The following is a 22,185-nucleotide window of genomic DNA, read 5'->3' as shown; positions in this document are numbered from 1 at the left end:
GTAAAGGTGGTTGAGAACTCCAGTGGGATGCACTGGGCAGAGTTAACAGTCAGAGATTATGAGCAGTGGTATCTGGGGAAACTGTAACCGACTGCATCTATTTCCAAGTCAGGTTTGCAGCTTTGTTCCCTTAAAAATACTACATCTGAACGTTTATCAAGGAGTCTGCATGTTCTTAAACTCTGAACCTTTAACTGCTGCAGTGCTCCTTCCTGTCTACCTAGCTGCATTTTTGACTACTGAATTTTCATAGGTCCTGAGCAAAAATTTTTCTTCTTGTGTATGTGGATTAGTATGTCACCTACACAGTGTATTGTTTAAACATTTTGTTGGTGAGCAAAGTAGGCATTCTCACAGAACCAAGTGTTTGGAAGAGCAAGAGAACGCTGCCACCAGGTCACCAAACTGTCCTAGTGTATCCTGTGCCTTTTTGTAAAATATCACTAGTTTATCTACACATCAGTTGATGCCACCTTTCAACGCTCATGCCTTAGGTGCTGTTTACTCCAGCCACTCAAGCTGCAAGGCAGGCTGCGTGTACTATTGTGGAAGCTCTGGCTACCATCCCCAGCCGCAAACAGCAGGTCCTTGATCTCCTAACAAGGTATTTCCGTGTTTCCACACTTGGCAGCTCCAGGATTGTTTTTCTTTAATTCCCATGAGAATCTCTTCCTTCTTCCCACTTTTCTCACACCTCTCCCTTGTATACCTCTGGTTCGCAAGTCTTTTTGGGCTGGATTCTAAAACATAATTAGCTGGGATGGTGTAGATTTAGGGAGACTTTTTTGCTGCCTGGCAATAAGCTGTTGCAGTTCTGTACTTTTTCCAGAGGTAAGCAAATGGTATTCAGCTGCGTGGACATTTTCCCTGCCTCTTAAACAGCAGAATAATCAGGTGAACTCTCTTCCAACTCCTCTGGTATAACTTACGCCAATTGATGCTGGTAGCACATTTGGAGAACTTTTTTTTGGGACAAAATACCACTTTAGCCATTGAGTAATGAATAATGGTTATGCTGTTAGCTAGGATGACAACAGGGAGGATAGACATCTGGAGGCTTTTTCTTTTTTTCTATGGTGTCCTCAAGCTGTGAATACTTCTGTGAAGTGATTGTCAGCTTGTGTTTCTCTTCACTAGCTACCTGGATGAGCTGAGCATTGCTGGCGAGTGTGCTGCTGAGTACCTGGCACTGTATCAGAAACTCATCAAACCAGCCCACTGGAAGGTCTACCTGGCAGCCAGGGGCGTTCTGCCCTATGTTGGCAGCCTCATCACTAAGGTATGGACTGGTGTGGAGGAACTAGGTAGCAACAGAAAGCTTGTCCCTGACCTGTCAGTTGGGCTTTTTTGCTTTGAAATCTTCATCTCTTCTTCGTTCGGCGCTCTGTTGCTGACTCTTGCCAGGTTTATGAAGTTCACACTTCTGTGCTGTAGCACAGAGAGCGCTACAGTGGTTTTAGCCCCAGCTGTAGTATTCCTCAGTGCAAACTGGCTGGTACATGTTAATTAACTGCTCTGGGGGCAGCTGTGCTAAGGGGTATAAATATTGCTACACTGACTTGGCACTGGGGCCAAGCTGGAAGCTGTCCTAGCTGCCAGCCTGGACTCCGAAAGCCCGTAGTGACAAGGGAGGATTAGGTGTGCTGCCATTCCCTGAGTGTGAATTACAGCCTGTTGCAGAAGCACCACGATTAAATTGCAGTCTTCAGAGTGTTAGGTGTTGGGGGTTTTCTGTGCTGATCCCTGGTGCAATCCACAGAGGCAGATGACTCCCTCTGTGTTAATGGTGGCCTTCAGTCCATCATGGAGGGACACTGGAGCAGGACACTGGTAATAGGTGGCTATAGGGAGAAAATGAGGAGGATGCTTGGGGTAGTTTTTCCTCTCTTCTCCCCATTCCCTCCCCACTGCTGTGTTGCAGTTCTCATTTTTCAGCTGGCTCTGTTTCTTTGCTGTGTTCCTTTGCACCCTGTGTTACACAGTCACCAGCTAGTCCTTATTAACATTGTAGTTTCTTGTTCTAATAGGCTTGTTAATTATTTTCAGGAAATAGCTCGTTTACTTGCCTTGGAGGAAGCAACACTCAGCACTGATTTGCAGCAGGGATATGCCTTGAAGAGCCTCACAGGTATTTGGTGGCATCGACACAAGTCCTGTAGTAGGATTAGAGGTGGGGTGACCGTTGTTCTGTAACAGCACGTAGCAGAATTTCAAAAAGATGTGATTCAGTGTTTTGCAATCATCAGTGTTGGGTTTGTGCCACCAGTGTAGCACCTAACCCCTAAATGTATTTTTCCCTCTTTTTTTGACCAGTTTGAGTTTTTAGTTACTTGAACTGTGGTAACATGTCATGAACTTTGTCACATCACTTTTCTTCTCCATGTTGTAATTACGTTTATTGTACCGTATAATTCCTGGGGCCACCATAAACACTGATGGCTTATTCCTTCCTGTTGTTTCCTACCGTATTCTGTGGTAGCCTTGCTTTTTTGAATCATCTGAAATACAATTTTTTCAAAAACTCATTGAAAATGGAAATACATCATTAACTAGGTCATTCTTTTTTGTATCCTCTTCCATGTTCTTCAAAAATTAATGGACTCATTCATAAAGTCTGGCTTCTTGCAAGAAAAAGCATGTTGATAAATATGTCATGAGAAAGAATCCAAGTGTTTGCTAATTCTTGATGTTATTATAGGAGTGACCAGTTTGGTGATGTCACTGCTAAGTCCTGTACCACACTTGCTGTCACATCATCAGACCTAGCTTAAATCTTAGAATGGAAGCAGTCATCTGCTTTTGAAATACCTTGCCACAGAAAAATGTTGAAATGTGCAGAATTTTTTATCAAGTGCTTAGAAAGCTCCTTATACCCTTTCCTCATTCCCTCGCCGAGGTCCCATGTGTGGTATCATTTACAAGTCAGCTCTCACAGGCCAGGGCTTTTGCCTCCAACCATTCGGTTCATAGAAATGAGCTTTAAACCACAGACTGACAATGGGAGTTGTAACAAGCCATTTAACTGTGTTGCTTTTATGGTACTGTGCCCTGTTTGCTGGCCACATGAAATTTAGAGCTAGCAAATCCAACTCCCTCTCCCACTTCCTGAATATCTCATTGCTTTCTAGGTCTTCTCTCTTCCTTCGTGGAGGTGGAGTCCATCAAACGGCACTTCAAAAGCCGCCTGGTGGGTACGGTCCTGAATGGTTACCTGTGTTTGAGGAAGCTAGTGGTACAGAGAACAAAGCTGATTGATGAAACCCAGGACATGCTGCTGGAGATGCTGGAGGATATGACAACAGGTAACACTGCCTTGGTTCCATAAATCCAGAGTTTGGGTCAACCAAGATGAAAAAGCAGAGTTAGAGCCACACAAAGAACTTCTTTCTAAGATTATTGTATTCATTTTTTTTATGGCTTGGACCTTTCAATATTTCCTTTAGGCACAGAAAAGGTAAATAACATTCCTGGAGTCATCTGTTACTTTCCAGGAATTTAAACCTCCTCTTTTTTATGGGATTGCTTTACTACAGCCCAAGCATGCAGAGGGTTTTCCGAGTAAACATGCCAATAAATAGCCTCTTGTCTTTTAAGTAGTGGGTACACAAAAGAAGGCACCAAAGTATGGTGCTTATTGCAGATGGATTTATTGTGTATGCTGAGTTAAAATGGAACCTGGAAAAATGACTCCTGTGTCTTTTTCAATGCTTCCATTCCTTGGCAGGCACAGAATCTGAAACCAAAGCATTTATGGCGGTGTGTATAGAGACTGCAAAACGTTACAGCCTTGATGACTACAGGACTCCAGTCTTCATCTTTGAGAGACTATGCAGTATTATCTATCCTGTAAGTATAGAGGTGGCTGTAGCGTCGCTTATAGTTCGACTTCTTAAATAGGTATATTTGCTTGCATTTTGGAAAAAAACCCAGTAGTGTCTACAATGATGATTTAATATTAGCCAGTGTAGAACTGTAGTAATATGATATCCCATTTTGGGGTTTTAGTATTCAAGTTCCCTGCTGCGGACTGCTCTGTGCAGAAAAGCAGAACCAGTAGTATTGTTTCATGCTGAGGAATTTACTTATTAAATGATACTAGACATATACTAGGCATCCTTTAAATGCCACGTGTACTGCAGGATGCACCAGTGACAAAAGGACTGAAGGTTTAGGGATGTCCTGTCACTTGCTACCATAAAAATGCAGGAACGGGCATGTGGTTAGGGGAAAACTTACTCATTCTGTCTGTGCTGCTGTTCTTTAGGAAGAGAATGAAGTGACTGAGTTCTTTGTAACTTTGGAGAAAGATCCCCAGCAGGAAGACTTCTTACAAGGCAGAATGCCAGGAAATCCCTACAGCAGTAATGAGCCTGGCATTGGGCCACTCATGAGGGACATCAAGAACAAAATCTGTCAGGATTGCGACCTGGTAGCGCTGCTGGAGGATGACAGTGGAATGGAGGTGAGAGCGCACGAGTGTGAATTTCTTGCACAGATGCGTGGGGACACCGTTTCTGGGCAGCTGATAAGTGCTGGAATGGTGATGCAACGTGAGCTTGTCTTGACTTTTTATTTTCTCCCTTTCAGCTTTTGGTGAACAATAAGATCATCAGTTTGGATCTGCCAGTGGCTGAGGTCTACAAGAAGGTGTGGTGTCCCACGAATGAGGTATGTGTTATCTTCATACATGTTAAAAGCACAAAGCACGTGTCCCTGACATTAACAAAAAAATTAAAAGGAAAAAAAAAAAAATCACACAGGTCAGGATTTATTTTCTGACATTTAATTTCCTGGGTATAATTGCTCAGCACCTTTTTATGCTCTCTTAGGATAGACCATTACTCAGTTCTGCAACATAAGTGATTTAAAAGCACATAGTGCTGATCCAGGTGAGTGTATTGAACTTACACGTGTAGCATATCAAATATGTCAACTATCTTCTTGAGTAACAAACTTCCTTACATTCCTTTGAGCGAATAGCTGAACTTTGTGCCACTGCCTTTCAGAGCACGTTTCACACTCCATCTGCACGTGATGGTTTAATGTGTGTGTACAGACAGGGACACCAGATTGCTCCATCCATCTGCGCTTCAGAGATGAACCCAAGTTATTTATGCACAGAGCATCCAACATTTCTTCATATTACTTTGCTCTTGTGCTTTTCATGTAGGGATCTCAAGAACTTGACGGATTTCCTTCTCCCAGTTTGCTCTTAGTAGTGTGTATTGCCTGTTTTTCAGATGAAGAAATGGCCCAGTAGTCTTAAGGGACTAGTCCACCATGTTACAGTAAGCTTGTTCCAGAGGTGGATGTGGTCCAGAACAAGCTCTTCCTTTCCTTTTCCTCTAGCTGCTGAAATAAACTCCCACTGAGGAGGAATCCATCAGATTAAATCTTGCCCATTATGAATATGTTCTTTAGAGGTGCTGCTAGTAGCACTTGAGATCAGAAAGCAACACTGATTTGCCCAACATTTCTTGTTCGTTCCTCATTTACTCTTGGGTTGCAGTCACCTTTAACTGAAGCCTCGGTTTCCTGAAACCATTTGTTTGCTATGCTTGTGGGGAAGAATTCAAACAAAATGCCTGTTTTCAGTGAATTATGATATGGGGAATGGTTCTCATCAAGCTTTATTTAAGGAAAAAAGCCTTCTGTGCTACAAAATCAAGCCCAAAGCTAGGTGACACTGGTAATTTTTTCGGAAGGTACCAACTTGGGTAGGGAAGCGAGGTGCTGGTTTTAATCTGAACTCTAATTTGAACTCTCATCAAGTTACTGAGGGAAGCCACGGCACGTGCTGCCGCAGCCCACCTGCCTGCTCGCAGCGGCGAGGTGCCGTTCCCGTGAGGTGCTGGGCTGGAGCCGGTGTGCGGCTCTCCCGGGGTGCCGTGCTGGTGGTGGAAGGCAGAGTTTGCTCAGCGTTGCTCTCCACGAACGGCTTTCATCTGTCTTCCTTTGTGTGCCCCTCCGCAAAGCGCTTCTGGAGCTGTGGCTCACGTTCCCTAGGAAATAGACAGGCGCACAAGAACGCAACCTCAGGCCCCTTTTTGTTTCCCTCGTCTCTCACTGGCTTTTTTTGTTCATCTGCCATTTTACCAGGGCCCCTGTGGTGTTAATTGCTGGTCTCTAGCATGGCCTTTGAGCAGATCTTCCCCCTGGGGCTTTCCCTGTGCTTGTGTATTTGCTGTGACATTAAGCACTGCTTATTCCACATTAGGCTTAGTGTGCTCTCTGACAGGTTTTCTCTCACAAGGTCTCCTGCTCCCAAATCTGGGATTTTGCTTTTCTGATTTTTATTCAGACCTATGGATTAAAATGGAAAGTTTAGTGATATGCTGTCAGTATTTCCAGCTGGAAATGCATTTGGGAAACTAGCCCTTTCCCAGGGTAAAAGCACAGCTTGTGCTTCGGTGGGTTTGGCTGTATCATTTTAGTAATATACTGTCTTACTGAAAGCTCATTAAATTGCCTTTTACTCCTCCTCTTCCATTTTCCATCACTGCAGATCTTATCTAATTGAAAGCACTCATCCAATTAGCCTCTCCTGCTTCTTTTACTGGGCTGTGCCTGATTGCTGTATTTCCCAGGTATGCAGTGCAGTACCCTTGGAAGGAAAGGTTGCCACGGAAAGCAGGTGTTTCTCTGTAGATGAACACGTTTTGCTCGGCTAGATCTTTCACTGGTGCTAAAGGAAACTGTTGGAGGAGACATAAGGAGGAAGAGACTGTTTATTACCAGTCTGTTGATGATTGACAATGCCAGGAAAAGCTGGTCAGACCAATAGATGAGTTACTGATGTTTTTGCAGGTGATGGCTTTACTGTTGTTTTTAATTCATCTCAGTAAGGGGAGGATGAGGGAGCGAAAGATTTCTCTGTGTTGCCATTCACAGTCAAAACAACGCAAAGGAGAAATGAGACCAGAGTGTCTGTTACACACTAACAAGAACCAGATTTGTATATGAGTGTCCACAGAGGTATAGTTAATATAATCCTCTCTTGCAGGGGGAGCCGATGAGGATCATTTACCGCATGCGAGGGTTACTAGGAGATGCAACTGAGGAATTCATTGAGTCTCTCGACTCTACTACTGGTAATGCACTTGTCTCCTGAAAGCTGGGATTAGATTTGAAATCTGAGGTTCACTGCAGAGCAGTGACACTATTATCCTTACATCCGTGAGCTTGAAGTTGATTGACATTGCTTTTGCTACATTTACCTGCTTCACCTAGAGTAGAGGAGCATTTTAAGAACACTTTAAGTCTACACTTGGAAAGCAAACACGTGCATGGCATGGAACTATTCTGCCTGACCCTTGCTCATAAATCTTTTTGAATTTGATACAGCTGAAGTGACTTGAACTGCTGGTAAATGTGTCCTACTGTACTGTCCATTTTTGCTTCACTGTGTTGTCCCCTGTGGGCTGCCCAAGCTTGCCATTTTGTAGCTGCTTCCTCTCTTCACAATCTTTGTCTGTCCTGTAGATGAAGAGGAGGATGAGGAAGAAGTTTACAAGATGGCAGGTGTCATGGCCCAGTGTGGAGGCTTGGAGTGCATGCTCAACAGACTGACTGGAATCAAGGACTTCAAACAAGGCCGTCACCTCTTAACTGTGAGTCTCTACTTCTGTTCTTTGGGGTCAGGAGTTATGTGCTGGAAAACGCCACAAATGTTAGTGAAGTTTAGTTGTCTGCCTTGTGTAGCAGCTCAAGCGCTGGAGCAGAGGCTTCAATTCACTAATTCATGGAAACCTGAAAAATTCCTCCTTTCCCTCTCCTGTTCCTCTTGGTGAACAATTCTGTACAAAGACTTTGAAGTGTGTAGAAGCTGAGAAGTTGCTAAGACTAAATCCTGTCTTGCTAGAGTGGTTGTTTTCTGCCTTGGCCTTACTTGAAAACGAAATCTGTCCTTAGGTTAATATTGGTGTAAAAATCTGGCTTGTACTTTACCCCAGAAATCTGGAAACTAGCTATATTATTGGGTGCTTCTAGTTTCAGCAAAATTCTCCTGCTCACTTTGAAGGCACCATAGAGAATCCATTCTCTGTATTTTGTAGGTGCTGTTAAAACTGTTTAGTTACTGTGTGAAGGTGAAGATAAATCGTCAGCAGCTGGTTAAGCCGGAGATGAACACTTTGAATGTCATGCTGGGAACTCTTAACTTGGTAAGGATAACTTGGACTTCCATAAAGTGTTTTTGATGGACTCCAATGAATTTAAACTACTTCTGACTGTCATGCTGCCTTATGACAACTACGAGAGATCTGAAGTACTGCTGGACTGGCACTGCAAATTATTCGTTAGCTGTTCCTTATGTGTTAGGCAGTGGAAGTGTGTGGGTCAGTTAAACCAGTTGCTGCTGGTGTTACAATAACTGCTGCCATCTTCTCCAGGCTCTGGTGGCTGAGCAGGAAAGTAAAGACAGCGGAGGAGCAGCTGTAGCAGAACAAGTGCTTAGTATAATGGAGATCATACTGGATGAATCCAACGCAGAACCTCTGAGCGAGGACAAGGTGCGTGCCTGGGGCTTGGTGCACGAATGGAAATGTTGACTGGGATTCAAGGCTTCCAAGTGTCTTGTTACAGTGATGCTGAGCTTCAGGAGCTGTAGAGGAGTGCTAAATGGGAGTCTAACCCTTGTTCCACTTGCTGGCATGTCTTAGCAGGCCTTGGAGGTAGGGCAGGAGGAGTGCCCTGAACCAAAAGCACTGTGAGGCTGCTTTTGGATGATTCTTGCACAGTCGGGGTGGGGGTTGTTAGGCACAGCTTGGATCTCTTCCTCGCTGCTTTGGGCCACAGGCCAGTGAGACACAAGAAAAGGCACAGCTCTGCCTTGTTTTTTTGAGTGTTTTTGTACATGTTGAAAACATAATTGATTTTCCAGCTAATTGAGGATAAAAACAGTATCTCAACTACACTGAGAAAAGTTTCTTGGTCATCTTTTGAAACTGTTGGTGTATGGGAATCTAATGTTGTTTGGGCTAGAATTACTAGACCTTCTTGACTAGGAAATTCTTTAAGAGTAATTGGAAGAAGTCAGTTGTCGGCTAGAGTTGTTGTTACATCCATTCCACAGGACATTTGGGACTGAGGCAGGGTGTTGTTCTTCATCGGGCTATTTTATCAGGGTCTAGAGCTCTAATCCTTCAAAACTAGAGTAGTCTACCAGCTACTAGAGTGAGTGTTTTCTTGAACGTTGTAGATTTATTCCTGAACATAAGTCATCATCATCTTCTTTTGCAGGGTAACCTCCTCCTAACCGGTGACAAGGATCAGCTGGTAATGTTGCTCGATCAGATTAACAGCACTTTTGTCCGTTCCAATCTCAGCGTCTTGCAAGGCTTATTACGCATCATCCCTTACCTGTCCTTCGGGGAAATGGAGAAAATGCAGATTCTGGTTGATCGATTCAAGCCCTACTGTAACTTTGATAAGTATGTTGTCATATTTCAACTAAAAGCACATGAAATCAGTTGTACTGGCAAGTCTATATCTTTTTTTCCTTATTCATGCTTACCTCAGTGTAATGCCAAGCTTCAGAGATTCCTGGTGCATAAGCTTAACTTCCTATTTCACTTCTAAACCGTTTTTAAAAGAAATATTTGAGTGAAATAGGGTTTTAGAGTATATTCTGAGATGACAAAGGCCTGAGTAGCTTTTTCGAGTCTCTGAGCTGGAGTAGGTATGTGTGCTCAGTGATAATGTAGTGAGAATTACATGCAGAAATTTTTGGAGAGCCTCCAAGTTACCATTTCTTCTCTTCATTCAGGTATGATGAGGAGCACAGTGGAGATGATAAAGTTTTCTTAGACTGCTTCTGTAAAATAGCAGCAGGAATAAAGAACAACAGCAACGGCCATCAGCTGAAAGATCTTATCCTTCAGAAGGGAATTACACAGAATGCCCTTGACTACATGAAAAAGCACATTCCCAGTGCAAAGAAGTAAGAGACTACTTAATGTATGTGATAATCCTGAGCATCCTTCTCTCATTTCATCACCACGACAATCTTCCAGGAAAGCTGTTAACAAGTCCACATTCAGAATCATTTGGACTTGATGCAGCTGTGATGCAGAGAGGGTCTGGTGAGGCAGTGCTTCTATAGGGCTGGGATAAAGAGCCTGTAATCTTCCCATTTGTTACCCATGCGAGCTGATTTCTTAGATATCACGATGCGTGTGTTTCCTGCCTGTTCCTTACCTATTGCACTGTAACGGAGCTTTTCCTATTGGAATATATATGGCCAGCTCGTGAACATACAACAAATCCCAAGGCTAAGAGTTGACACTATGGCTATTAGCGTGCACAACATGGAAGTGGGAGTGTGAATGTCACTTCATTAATTAATGGAGGAGGGACATGGGGGGAAGGGTGCTTGTCTTACCCTGCAGCCTGTGCTCTGCAAGCTGTGCTGCTGGCTGACCGCCAAGTGCCTTTTCAGAACGGGTGACTGCCCTTCAGCTGCTGCCTCTTGTTTTCTGTGCAGTTTGGATGCAGACATATGGAAGAAATTCTTGTCACGACCTGCACTTCCTTTTATCCTGCGCCTGCTCCGTGGACTTGCTACGCAGCACCCTGCTACACAGGTGAGGAGACTGTCCTGAAAGCCAAACAGGACATGGCTGGCTTGTTACACTGCTTTTTGTGACTGCAGCTAAGCAATTATTTCTACAGTGGTTGATTCTACGCTGTTTTTTGTTGGGCTTGGGGAGACACACCAGCTTCAGGTATCATCTGCTAGTCTGGAAAAGTCAGGAGGGCAGAGATTTTGACTTTAAAATCCTCTCATTCTGTGTGGTGTGAGATTTACACACCAATGTGAAGAGAAGGTAATTTAGGACTGTGAACTACCTAGTATTGATAGTGTTCTCAGGGCCTGATTGTTGATTTAAGAATATTCTTTATCCAACATCTACATCTGACCTCTTAGTAATGGCCAGTGTAAAGGCAAATCGCCCCAGTCTCCTATGCAGTTTTAGGGTCCAGGGCCCATAACGTAGGAGCATCAAAGAAGAAAGTAAAACACGTGGCAAAAATTGTTGCAAATCAGTACTTCTGCTCAGCTGTCATGGGTGGGATTAGAGGGAACAGTTACTGTCACGTGCACCCTTTTACTGAAGAAAGTGCTGTGTTTCAATCCCTCTTAGATGCTAATAGGTACAGACTCAATTACCAACCTGCACAAACTCGAGCAGGTGTCTAGTGATGAAGGGATCGGGACATTAGCGGAAAATCTTCTGGAGGCACTAAGGGAACATCCAGAGGTGAATAAGAAGATTGATGCTGCCCGGAAGGAGACACGTGCAGAGAAGAAACGTATGGCCATGGCAATGAGACAGAAGGCCTTGGGCACCCTGGGGATGACGGTAATGTCTGTTTGCACTGACAGCAGACTAGTGATCTAGTGATCTTTCATTTCTGTCTTGCTGAAACCACCACACAAGGAATTGTGTAAAATGATTTATTGACAAATATCGCAGAGCTCAAGCCTGTGGTTTGCCTGGTGCTGCTGGGAGAGTAAATATGGTTGCTAGTAGCAGGCTGGGAAATGGGGTGGGCATTCCTGTCAGAGTGGTGGGGATGGTGGTGGTGTTCATCATTGTCTTTTTAACCTGCTTGTGCTGTTCTCTCTTTCAGACGAATGAGAAGGGTCAGGTAGTGACCAAGACAGCGCTGCTTAAACAGATGGAGGAGCTTATAGAAGAACCAGGTCTGACTTGCTGCATCTGCCGGGAAGGATACAAGTTTCAGGTAAAGTGAACTACATCTGCAAAGCCCTCTCATCAGCTGAGGGGACACTTGCCAGGATCCGGCTGCACAAGGGTTGGCGCGTTGGCTCTGGGAGATCAGGAAATCTCAGGTTTGGTTCTCAGGACCAGTAATTCCAGAGGTGGTTGGGAAGTGGAAGTGTGTATCCAGTTAAAGCTGGAATAAAGATTTGCTCAACGTCAGTTTGAGATAGGGACCGGGAGAGATGAAGTTCAGTGCAGCGTTGAAACAAAGTGTGAACTGTTACAGGCGCGAACGGTCTCTAACACAACTGTTGTGTTATTGCAGCCTACAAAAGTCCTAGGTATTTATACTTTCACCAAACGCGTTGCACTAGAGGAGTTTGAGAACAAGCCCCGAAAACAACAGGGGTACAGCACAGTCTCTCACTTCAACATTGTCCACTACGACTGTCACCTTGCAGCTGTAAGGTATGTTCTGGTCACAAGCTGGGTAGTGGTGGCTGATGTTATTTTCCAAGGTGGTTCGTGAGCATGGCACTTGACCACGTAACTGAGGGTGGGTTTGCTTCAGTTGGTCACCACTTTGCAACCTGGAGAAAGTCATGGGCTGTTGTGGTCTGCTTTACTGTGGCAAACAGAGGTCAGGCCCGGACACTGAAAAGTGAACTCCATAGTTTAAATAAATTGTGGAGTTGTCAATTTTTTGATGGTTTCTTAGACAAAATCTTGCATATGTCTAACTTGCCTGGATGTGGCTTGCTTTCTCGATGCAGACTTGCTCGTGGCCGTGAGGAATGGGAGAGTGCAGCCCTACAAAATGCCAACACCAAATGTAATGGGCTCCTGCCAGTCTGGGGACCCCATGTGCCAGAGTCTGCTTTTGCTACCTGCTTAGCACGGTGAGTAGAAAAAATTCCCTCTCAAGCTGTTTTGCATTTGGGTAGGTGAGTCAATTTGTTACCACGGTTTCAAACCATGGAATCAAAGACGATGGCAGCTAAATCTTAGTAAACCTGAGCCATTTCAGATTCTACCATCAAGAGTGCATCTCCTAAAAAAGTGCAGGTGTCTGCTTCTTGGCCTCATATAAACAGACAGATTCATTACCTCCTTAGCACCCAGCCACTCCTTAGGATGCAGTGTGCAGTAACTGTGGGTTAATTTGTGGCCTGCTTTACAAAACAAACCTGTCTGACCCCAGTGGATTCCCTTGTGTAGGTTTCCAAACCTCTGTTGGGTGGTAGTGAGTTACAGTGGCCTGACCACTCACCTAGAGCAGATGGAGGTGGTTCATCCTGTTGTCAATATTCTGGTCCACGTTGTGCTGGCTTCGTAGAGTCACATCAGAAATCAGGGGTGGTAACATCTTTAATGCATCTCAGCCAGGGAGCTATATCCCAAGCCCTGGGACGTGGGAAAATAGTATTGATGAGTATATATGCACGCAGATGGAAATGGATTTGCCAGAGTAAGCTGAGAGCCTCCCTTTGGGGAGGTTACTTGAAGGTGGCAGTGCTTGCATTTTTGTATCCTGTTCATTCTTTAAAGCTTTCCTATGAGACACTTGCTCAGATTCTGAGCAATGGTGTGGAAGAAGAAAGTATATTAAAGTTTTGAAAGGGTTTTTAATAAAGTAATACTTCCTGTTGTTTTTCAGACACAACACGTACCTCCAGGAATGCACAGGGCAGCGGGAACCCACCTACCAGCTCAATGTCCATGACATTAAACTGCTATTTCTCCGTTTTGCGATGGAGCAATCATTCAGCGTAGATACTGGAGGAGGAGGAAGGGAGAGCAACATACACCTCATTCCATACATAATCCACACGGTGCTCTACGTCCTCAACACGTCAGTACCTTTCTCTTAGCAGCAATGTCTGCCTTCCACTCTTAGTCTCAGAAAGGTCTCTAAGGGCTGTGCTCTGGGCTTCGTACACCTGTGTGGCAAGAATGCTGGAAAGTCACACATGAGTTTTAGGAGGAACTAAATTGCACATTTTAAGCAGCCTGTTACAGGTTTACATCATTTGGGGTAAAGCGTTGCTGCCTGAACATGCAGGATAACAGGGAACCTATTGAGTAAAAGCAATTGGGAATTAGCTTCTCTTTCCATTCTAGATGTAATTATTACCTCTGGGGTGAGCAACAGGGTTATTAGATTCAAGAAACACTGCCAACTTAATTTTCTCTGGAGCACACAGAAGAGAGACACTGTGATGAAGTAATTCTGGCTAGCTGAAAACTTAACCCTGGTAACATTTGATCCGATATTAAAATAACACAATCAGTTTTGAATATTTTTATTTATTTTTTTTTTTACCAATAAACAACAGCATAGGAACACTTCTGTTGAAGTGTTTCAGTAAGATATTTATACAAAGCACAACAAGATAAAGGCTTGCTTTGGCTTAACACTATGTCTAAGTATACAGATCTATAGGCACCTAAATGCTTTGGAATGGATGAGCTGGTTCTGGTACTACGGTACCCCACACGCAAATGTAATGCCCATGTGCCTTTTATTTGTATAGCTAGATACTAGAAAGTAATACTAATTAGGTGAGGATATAGATGTTAAAATATACGCCTCTTCAACCAAGGTCACTCCAAATGGAGTGCAGTGAAATCTCTTTCACTTGCCCGCCTGGAACTAATCAACGTTTTGACTCTAATACAATTTCTCTGTTGTTTTTAATATCTATCTCCAGATCCCTGTGCTATTGTTTTCTGAGTCCCTTGGGAGACAAATAAATGAAACTATTTTTTTCATCTCGTTAGTCTGCTTACTGGCACCAGAGAGCCCAGATCCCGCTGTGCGGCTCTTGTATGAAAATGCATTATGTAGTTTCTAGACATCATTTTTTTCTGAAGCCACGTTGACATTAAATGGAGAAAATGAAGAGCCACTAGTTGGCTACCAGCTGCATCGTGTAGCAAATGAAAAGGTCACACAACACTGACACCAGACACAGCTTTATCTTCTAGGATACTGCTTTATACCTTCTTGATAGGGAGAGTGTATCTAACTTAAAAATCAAGGGACCTACCTGGCTGGCAGCCTCTCCCTGGTGAAATAGAGCAATAGACTGAGGTAAGGTGTGGTACAGCTTCGAACAGTCAGCTCTGGGGTGTCCGGACTCCTGAAGAGACTGGAGCTAGGGGAGAGGAAAAAAATTATATATATATATGTGTATATATATATATATGTAAGCTTACAGTAAATACACTTTTGCTTTTGAAACTGGCCTGTATCTTCTCTGTGATTGCTTTTGAGGTAGATGAATAACATAAATTGATTCTAAGGTCTGGCTGTAGGAGCTGCAGTCACACACTTGATGTTGGATGGGAGATGGTACAACCTGAACACATGGACTGGCTGGCCTGACTATTTTTTTTCTCTGAAAAAAAGGAAGACTACCTCTACGGGAGTATTGTCCTCTACTGAGGCAATGCCAACTGCCTTGCAAACCTCCCTACTACCACACACAGCTCCAAGGAAAACTGAGTTTGCTTGACTTCACTGGAAGCAAATACGCAGCCAGTGGATGAATTTGGAAAAAAACTGATAGTGCCCAGCCAGCACTTTTTTTTTCTTCATGGGGACTGCATGTATGCAGTACCTCAAAGCTCCCGAGATACAGCAAATTAACGTGTAAGAGCCAGAGCAGCTGCTGACACTTTTCTTCTGTTTCAGAACTCGAGCAACTTCGAGGGAGGAGAAGAACCTCCAGAGCTTCTTGGAGCACCCCAAGGAGAAGTGGGTGGAGAGTGCCTACGAGGTGGACGGGCCCCATTATTACACCGTGCTGGCGCTGCACATCTCGCCCCCCGAGAAGTGGAAAGCCATGCGAGTAGAGATCCTCAAGAGACTCCTGGTCACCTCCCACGCGCGAGTGGTGTCACCAGGGGGAGCCAGCAGGTCAGCCACCACCCACGGCCGCTCGCTCGGCCGCCGGCTTTACTGGTCAGAGCCGCTCGGCAGCTTGTGGGGAGCTGAGGAGAGGAGCGTGCCTGTTTTAGAAGAGCAGATAATAGCCCTTCTGAGTAGCTTTGTACTCAGCGTTGCAGAGGGATGAGCAGGAGCATTCAAGTCTGGATGGTTTTTGGAGAGGGTCAATCACTTGATCAGTGGAAACGATGCTTTTCTTAGGAGTCTAGCTAAAAGTAGGTAAACGATAAGATGCTGCTTCCTCCCCACCTCAAGAGAAACACTGTAGTAACTTTTCCTGTGTGCTGTTTCAGAGCTGCTAGCATGCGCTCTGCTTGCCTCACCAAAGAAGCTGTTTCCATGCTCTTTTGATCAGTGCACCAGCTTACTTAAATAGAAAAATAGAAATAGAAATCAAATGCCATTGCTTTTAAAAAAGAAAAAAATCAATAGCAGCTGTCAAGCACTTGAAGTACAAGAATAAGTGGCTGTGCCTGCCTGACAAAAGCACATATTTCCAGAGAAGGAAGGGGAGTTCCAGTTTCTGAAAAGATGATTTAAAATAGCTGTCATAATTAGGAATAAATTCATTATTATTCTAAGTCGCCTTAAAAGGCATTCTTATTCTGATGACATTAATTATGTGTTTGATAAAGTCATTACATTGTAGTAACACACAACACAGCATGCATCAATGCTATTAGAGGCATCAAAAGGGAAGGAGCCCTTAAAGGGGCTCCTGTATTGATTTCTGTGCCAGTTTCTGCTTTTCAAGCTCTGCCTGCTCTGCGTTTGTGTCTCCTATTTCCACCACCCCGCCTGAGTTCTGGGAAGGGGGTTTAACAGTTACAGGAGATGTTATCGTGGAGGTCTGTTTTCTCAGACACAAGGGCGTGCAGCTTTTCATGTGGCCTGTGAAAGAGACTGGTATAGCAAAGCCTCTGTGTGGGTTTGCTGTGGATGTTTGGTGTTTTTAAAAGCCCTCAGTAAATTTACTAAAACTTATCTTTAAGTGTGTATGTAATGAAAGCATATTGAAACGGACATAGCAAAAAACTTCCAGCTAAACCATCCAATCTCTGGAATTTCAGGGGGAAAACACTCAGAAATAGTTCTCAGGAATTATGTCAAGGTTTATTCAAGGGCTTTCTTTAATCCCTGCAGACTAAGAGAGCACAAAGCCTTCCACTGATAATACCTCTCAGTAATAGAAATATGGCAGTTCTTATTTCCAAGGTCTGTGCTTATTTATTCTTGTGGAAAATCAGGAAGAGGGCGATGGATGGTGAAATGCTCTGCAGATAAGTGCCAATACCTTGAAGTCGTAGGCTAAGGCAAAGAGGAAGCCAGCTTCTGTAACATCAGAGTAATATGTCTGCATACAAAAGATTAAAAGCAGCATTCCACATTAGATGCAGTATGAGGATGTTCTCTGGAGCACCACCCCTCAGAGTACATCGGGGTGGTGTGGGCTGAAGGTTAGAGAGGGCTCAGTGCTGCCTTTAGTGGGGGAGATGGAGGGAAGTCGCTGTAGGAACCAACAGTGCATCTAAAAGCAGCTGAGGATCAACTCGTGATCCTAAAAAAAGGCCTGTAAATCTTATTAATGAAGATGCAGGCAATATTCTACATTCCCTTGTACTTAAATGAAGGCAACAAATACTGCCTGTGCCCTGTCCGGTGGTTAGGTGTTTTATCCAGCTGCTCAGCTGGATTAGTCAGTGAAAGACAGATTTGAGGAGAATCCAGCCGCAGAGGTCTCCTCTCTGCCAGGAGCTCCAGCTGTCGCAGTGTCTGTGAGGTCGAAGTGAGAGGTGCTCAGCACCTTCTGTGCTTCAGAAACACTTTGCGTTTAAACCCAAAGATGAAATTACTAGAACGGATGGGAGTTCTGGGTTTGTTCTGGTCTTTTGTAACTATAATTTACAAATTCCAAAGAACTGAATCAAGTGACCGGTTACCTGCTCATGATTACCAAACCAAGAATTCTGGCTAGAAAAACCCCATAGACACTTTTCACTTTAGCTTTCTTCTGGAGTTTGGGAGGGAAATACCCTTTTAATTGTTTTCCCTTTGCTCCTGACTGTGATCTTTCTAAAATATTCATGAGAGAAGCAAGGCTCCTGAAGTGTTAAAGTCTAACTTTCTGCTGGCAATCCATGTATAGATGATGAGCCTGAACCGGCTTACATTAATGAAAACGCAGCAGCTATTATGTGAAGTAGCTGTTCCAGAAGGTACCTACCAGACTTAACCCACAAGGGCCTTTTAGTTTTCAATTAAAGGAGCAGACTCCAATTAGATCAAAACCATTCACATAAAAAGAAACTCTGTCTTGCAGTATTTGGGAGTCTAGAATTAGCCTCGCTCTAAGTTGCTGTTCTTCCCGTGGAAATTTAGTCACCTTTACTAATTGGTTTTCCTTTAAATAATTAAGCTTAGCTGCCCAAGCAGGCTGCCACCTACCAAGCTGTCTGTTGTAAGGGCAGACGTACAAATGTAGCCTTTTCAAATAAGAGCAGCAAAACGTTCATTTTCCTAAGAAAACCCCAACTTGTGTCAGTTTACAGTTGGGCCCATGGTCAGACGATACCCTTTTGTCTTGCTGACTTGTGTCCGTGGCAGCTGAGCTAGTCCTAGATGCATAAAAAAGGGCTTTATTTTTTTTCCAAAGCTTTTAAGCGGTGAGCAGGAAGCAGCATGTGATGGAGGCAGATGTACCTGAGGAACACATGCAAGAAAATTCCAAACCCATTAGAGTTGCTGGCAGGAGGTTCCGCCTTGCCAGAACCTGTTTGTGATTAATCCTGTAAAGTTTGGGAGCTGTTATCCCAGGACAGCTCTGCACCTTTTATAGCATTTCTTCAGCTACATGCTGATTTCCCCAAAGAAGTCCTTTCATGGCGATAGAATAACCAAGAAATTCTTCTGTTTCCTCAAAGATGTTTCCCTCAGCATCTTCCAGAAACACTTTTGTGAGTTAGAAGCAAAAATGTGTTCTCTGTCATTAATACAGACTGTGGCTGCAACCTAGATTTAGTTATTTCTTCAGGAATCTGCTGTACTCCAAGCAGTGAGCGTGCAAATGGGGGGCTGTGCGTTGTTTTTTCCAACTTTGCAGTTGACTTCCTACGTAGTCTTAGCAGTGCACTTCCCTCTGTGCTTGTTTTCTTCCTGTGAAATGAGGTTTTCTTGGCTAACCTGCTTTGGTTGCACTGGGCACAGCTGGCAGGGTGAATTCCCCACCATAGGAGCCCTTGCACAGAAATCGCGGGTGCCCGGTGTTTGTTTCGATTCCAAGAGCACGCAGCAAAGCTTACTGGAGCTGCTCCCCAGGCGTATTATTGACAGGCTTTTTAGCCGTTTCAGCTTTCGTGCTATTCATCAAATCGGTTACCAAAGCATAGTAAAGTGATTAACTCAAAGATTGATTTCATTATCTTCCCAGACTGGCAGATAAGACAGTGAAGGAATATGCAACGTACCGCTCCGGCCTTCTCTTCTGGGCCCTAGTAGATCTCATTTACAACATGTTCAAGGTAAGAAAAAACACTGAAGTTCATCTATAGCAGCTTTCTAACCTGAGCAACTAGATGCATTTGAAATAGAAGGCAGAGTTTCAAGCCCCTTTTCCCAAGATCCTTGTAAACATAAAACTTCACCTTCTGTGAGCAGAGAGGCCCCAAGAGGCGGCCGGTGGTTATCGTACCCCTTGCAGTTTGGTATTCGAAGAATCGAGAGGCTTTCTCAGTTTGCAGCACTCCTCCTGTATTGCGTGTTGGCTTATTTTTTCTGTTTGTGGCTCACTAAAAGCAAGGATATTCAGAGCTGCCACCACAGAAGCAGTTGGGTGAGGAAGGAGGTAGGGGCATCCACCAGAAGGAAACTTCCAGCTTCCAAAGAGGGTTAAACAATTAGGGTGAGAAAATGCCTGCGACCTTGTTTGCGTTCTGTACAAAAAGATTGTAAAGTTACGCATGGGGCGACTTTTCCTGTGAGGCAGGGGATGCAAGTCCAAGAACAATGGGAGAAGGCATCAGAGTTTGCAGTTATTCTTCTAAATAGTTGGGGTTTGGACTGATTTGGTTCCATTTTCCCCTCTCGTAGAAGGTGCCTACCAGTAACACAGAGGGAGGCTGGTCCTACTCTCTTGCTGAATTCATACGACACAATGACATGCCAATACACGAAGCTGCAGACAAGGCCCTGAAAACCTTCCAGGAGGAGTTCATGCCAGTTGAAACATTTTCTGAGTTTTTGGATGTGGCTGGTGAGTGTGCGCTTTCCCTTTTATAGGCTCTTACGCAACCCGTGACTGCCGCTTGCTCGAGACAGCAGCGTTCCTGAGGCTGCTGCAGCAGCTTGTTTGTGTGAGGCAGGGAGAGGAGGAGACCTCGGAGCTCCAGCTATTGCCGAAGCTCTTTCAAAAACAGTTGGGAGACAGGCTCGAGCATCCCCAGACAGGAAAATTTCGCTCACCTGGCCCTGCGGGTCCTCGTCCTGCTCTGTTAAACATCCTTCCATCCCAGCTTAAGGGTGGTTTGGGGTATGTGTGGTTTGAAGGCTGATGAACAGATGTGACTGGATACTAACAGCAGCAGATCCTGCCATCGGGGTTTTGGTATCCCCAGGTGTCAGGAGGTGCTGAAAATTCACCTGTGGAGGAGCCGCTCTTAATTCTGTCACGAGTTAGCTGTGCCCAGGCCAGTCTCTCACTGCCCAGCGTATGGAGCTGCCGGGCAGCCAGCTGGCAGGAGCCCTGTGGCAGCTCTTGCACCAGAGCAAATGTCCTCTGGCTTTAATGTGCACACTCCAGTCCCTTCTGCACATGCACCCAGTGAGGGTTTATCTTCGTCTTGTCCATACTTAAAATAACGTTGCAGCTGTCATTATTAACTTGCACATGCCCTAGCACAAATCCCTGATGTGGGCAGGAGAAACCGCTTCGTGGATCTAATTATTCTGTGTTGTCTCCTTTTGTTTAAAGGGCTTTTATCAGAAATCAATGATCCCGACAGCTTCCTCAAGGATCTTTTGAACTCCATCCCCTGAGCCACCAGCACAGAGAAGCGTTGGGCAGAGACTACACTAGCTTGCCTTCCATCCCTTTGTGTTCCTCCTTGTGCAGTCTGTCCCTTCCCTGAGGAGTGCTGCAAATTTTTTGTTTGTTTTTTTTGTTTGGTTTGGTTTTGGTTTTGTTTTTCTTTTTTTTTTTTTTTTATTTTCTACATTTTTTTTTTCTTGGAGTGATTTGGAATTTAGATTTGTTTTAACTTGTATTTCAGTGCTTCTATCTGTAAAGCCTTGTGTATTCAAACTGGTTGAAAGAACTTGTACAGAGAGGAATCCAAACCAGTAAAACTTAATGCTTTAGTGTGCACCTCTTTCAAGTTAAATAAATCGAACAAATGGGTAAGATGGGTTTGACTAGTACTTTAACCATGCAGTAGCCTAAATGCCAAGTTCATTCTCATCTTTTCTTTCAGAGCTCCTTCTCTCAGGGCTCAGAGCTGCTGCTCTTTCCGGCCTGTAGCCTGGACAAGGAGACACAGGAAACAAAAGGCTCGTAGCGAGCGAGGAAGCAGACTGACACTGTCTTTACTGATTGTACACGCAGAGCAGGTTTCCCCGTGGGGGACATGAGCCTTAGAGACTCGTGGACTGCGAGGACAGCATTTCCTTCCACCCCTTCTTCACCTGGGTGAGGGCAGCTGTCCCAGCCGCAGCCATCCCCCCCCGAGGTGCTTCGTGTTACCCCTCTCCAAGGCATGTTGCATATCACCGTGTCTTTCCTGACTTCACTCTCACCAAGGCTGTATTCAAAGCAAGCGTGCACGTTGTCGCCTCCGGTCGTGGTGGTGGCGCGGTGCCTCTCAGAGGGATTGCTACTCACATCGAATTTTTTTTTTTTTTTCTCTCTCTGATAAAATGCTCAGCTTCAGCAAAACGCATGGGAAATAGCCGCTGCACACTTCTTGAGCCGGCCACTTGTCCTTTCGACAGCTTGCATTTTGGTGTGCATGCCCTGACCTGAAGCCAAGTACCTGCTTTGAATACAGCCTTGCCTTTTCCCACCCAGTTGTGCATGCTGGTAACTTACCTTTACCACCAGTTCTGCTGTCCTGTAACCCAGCTGACACGTGGTTAAGCTGGCATCTAATAAAGCTTTCCCTGTCTTCCTCGTCTCCGTTTGAACTTGAATTTCCACAATCCTAACACAGTCCCATCCCATAACTAATAATTATTTTAGAGGCTGAATAACTCGGCCACCTCTTCACTGCCTGTTGTTAGTGTTGAGCACGCATTGTCATTTGGCAATTAGCAGACGGGTGAAGGCGCCGTGTTTTTCTTCTCGCCTCCGTGGGTGCTCTTGTCACTCCTGGCAGTCGGATTTGGTTCTGGGGAAGGAGTACTGAGCAGCAAGCCACCTCGAGAAGTCTGGGCTTGTGTCTTGCAAGGGACTCGAGGACGTGTCAGTGGGCTGCTTTGGTTGGGTAAATCTGTCTTTGTTTATGAAGGGACAGG

The 22,185-nt window shown here is 44.6% G+C and overlaps 1 protein-coding gene across 5 annotated transcripts in view; it reads left to right on the top strand.

Moving 5' to 3' along the window:
* UBR4 (ubiquitin protein ligase E3 component n-recognin 4) overlaps positions 1–21,076 on the top strand; it is a 78,588-nt gene extending 57,512 nt beyond the window's left edge. For all 5 annotated transcript variants that reach the window (XM_042794879.1, XM_042794883.1, XM_042794882.1 and 2 more), the window contains 23 exons: positions 495–604; positions 1,138–1,279; positions 2,047–2,128; positions 3,129–3,302; positions 3,725–3,846; positions 4,265–4,462; positions 4,588–4,668; positions 7,004–7,091; positions 7,483–7,610; positions 8,055–8,162; positions 8,391–8,510; positions 9,241–9,431; positions 9,767–9,940; positions 10,484–10,583; positions 11,145–11,363; positions 11,635–11,748; positions 12,055–12,197; positions 12,503–12,628; positions 13,387–13,581; positions 15,427–15,651; positions 19,109–19,199; positions 19,768–19,930; positions 20,648–21,076. In XM_042794879.1, coding sequence (XP_042650813.1) covers positions 495–604; positions 1,138–1,279; positions 2,047–2,128; positions 3,129–3,302; positions 3,725–3,846; positions 4,265–4,462; positions 4,588–4,668; positions 7,004–7,091; positions 7,483–7,610; positions 8,055–8,162; positions 8,391–8,510; positions 9,241–9,431; positions 9,767–9,940; positions 10,484–10,583; positions 11,145–11,363; positions 11,635–11,748; positions 12,055–12,197; positions 12,503–12,628; positions 13,387–13,581; positions 15,427–15,651; positions 19,109–19,199; positions 19,768–19,930; positions 20,648–20,712 — 3,159 coding nt within the window. In that variant the 3' untranslated portion in view covers positions 20,713–21,076. The remainder of the gene's footprint in view (positions 1–494; positions 605–1,137; positions 1,280–2,046; positions 2,129–3,128; positions 3,303–3,724; positions 3,847–4,264; positions 4,463–4,587; positions 4,669–7,003; positions 7,092–7,482; positions 7,611–8,054; positions 8,163–8,390; positions 8,511–9,240; positions 9,432–9,766; positions 9,941–10,483; positions 10,584–11,144; positions 11,364–11,634; positions 11,749–12,054; positions 12,198–12,502; positions 12,629–13,386; positions 13,582–15,426; positions 15,652–19,108; positions 19,200–19,767; positions 19,931–20,647) is intronic.
* The last annotated feature ends 1,109 nt before the right edge of the window (positions 21,077–22,185 follow it).

Source organism: Tyto alba, unplaced genomic scaffold (genome assembly GCF_018691265.1).
Source record: "Tyto alba isolate M040663 unplaced genomic scaffold, T.alba_DEE_v4.0 Super-Scaffold_20000042, whole genome shotgun sequence".
In the NCBI taxonomy this organism is placed as follows: Eukaryota; Metazoa; Chordata; class Aves; order Strigiformes; family Tytonidae; genus Tyto; species Tyto alba.
The sequence above is the reverse complement of the archived record's forward strand: the minus strand, read 5'-3'. Positions and strand labels throughout refer to the sequence as shown.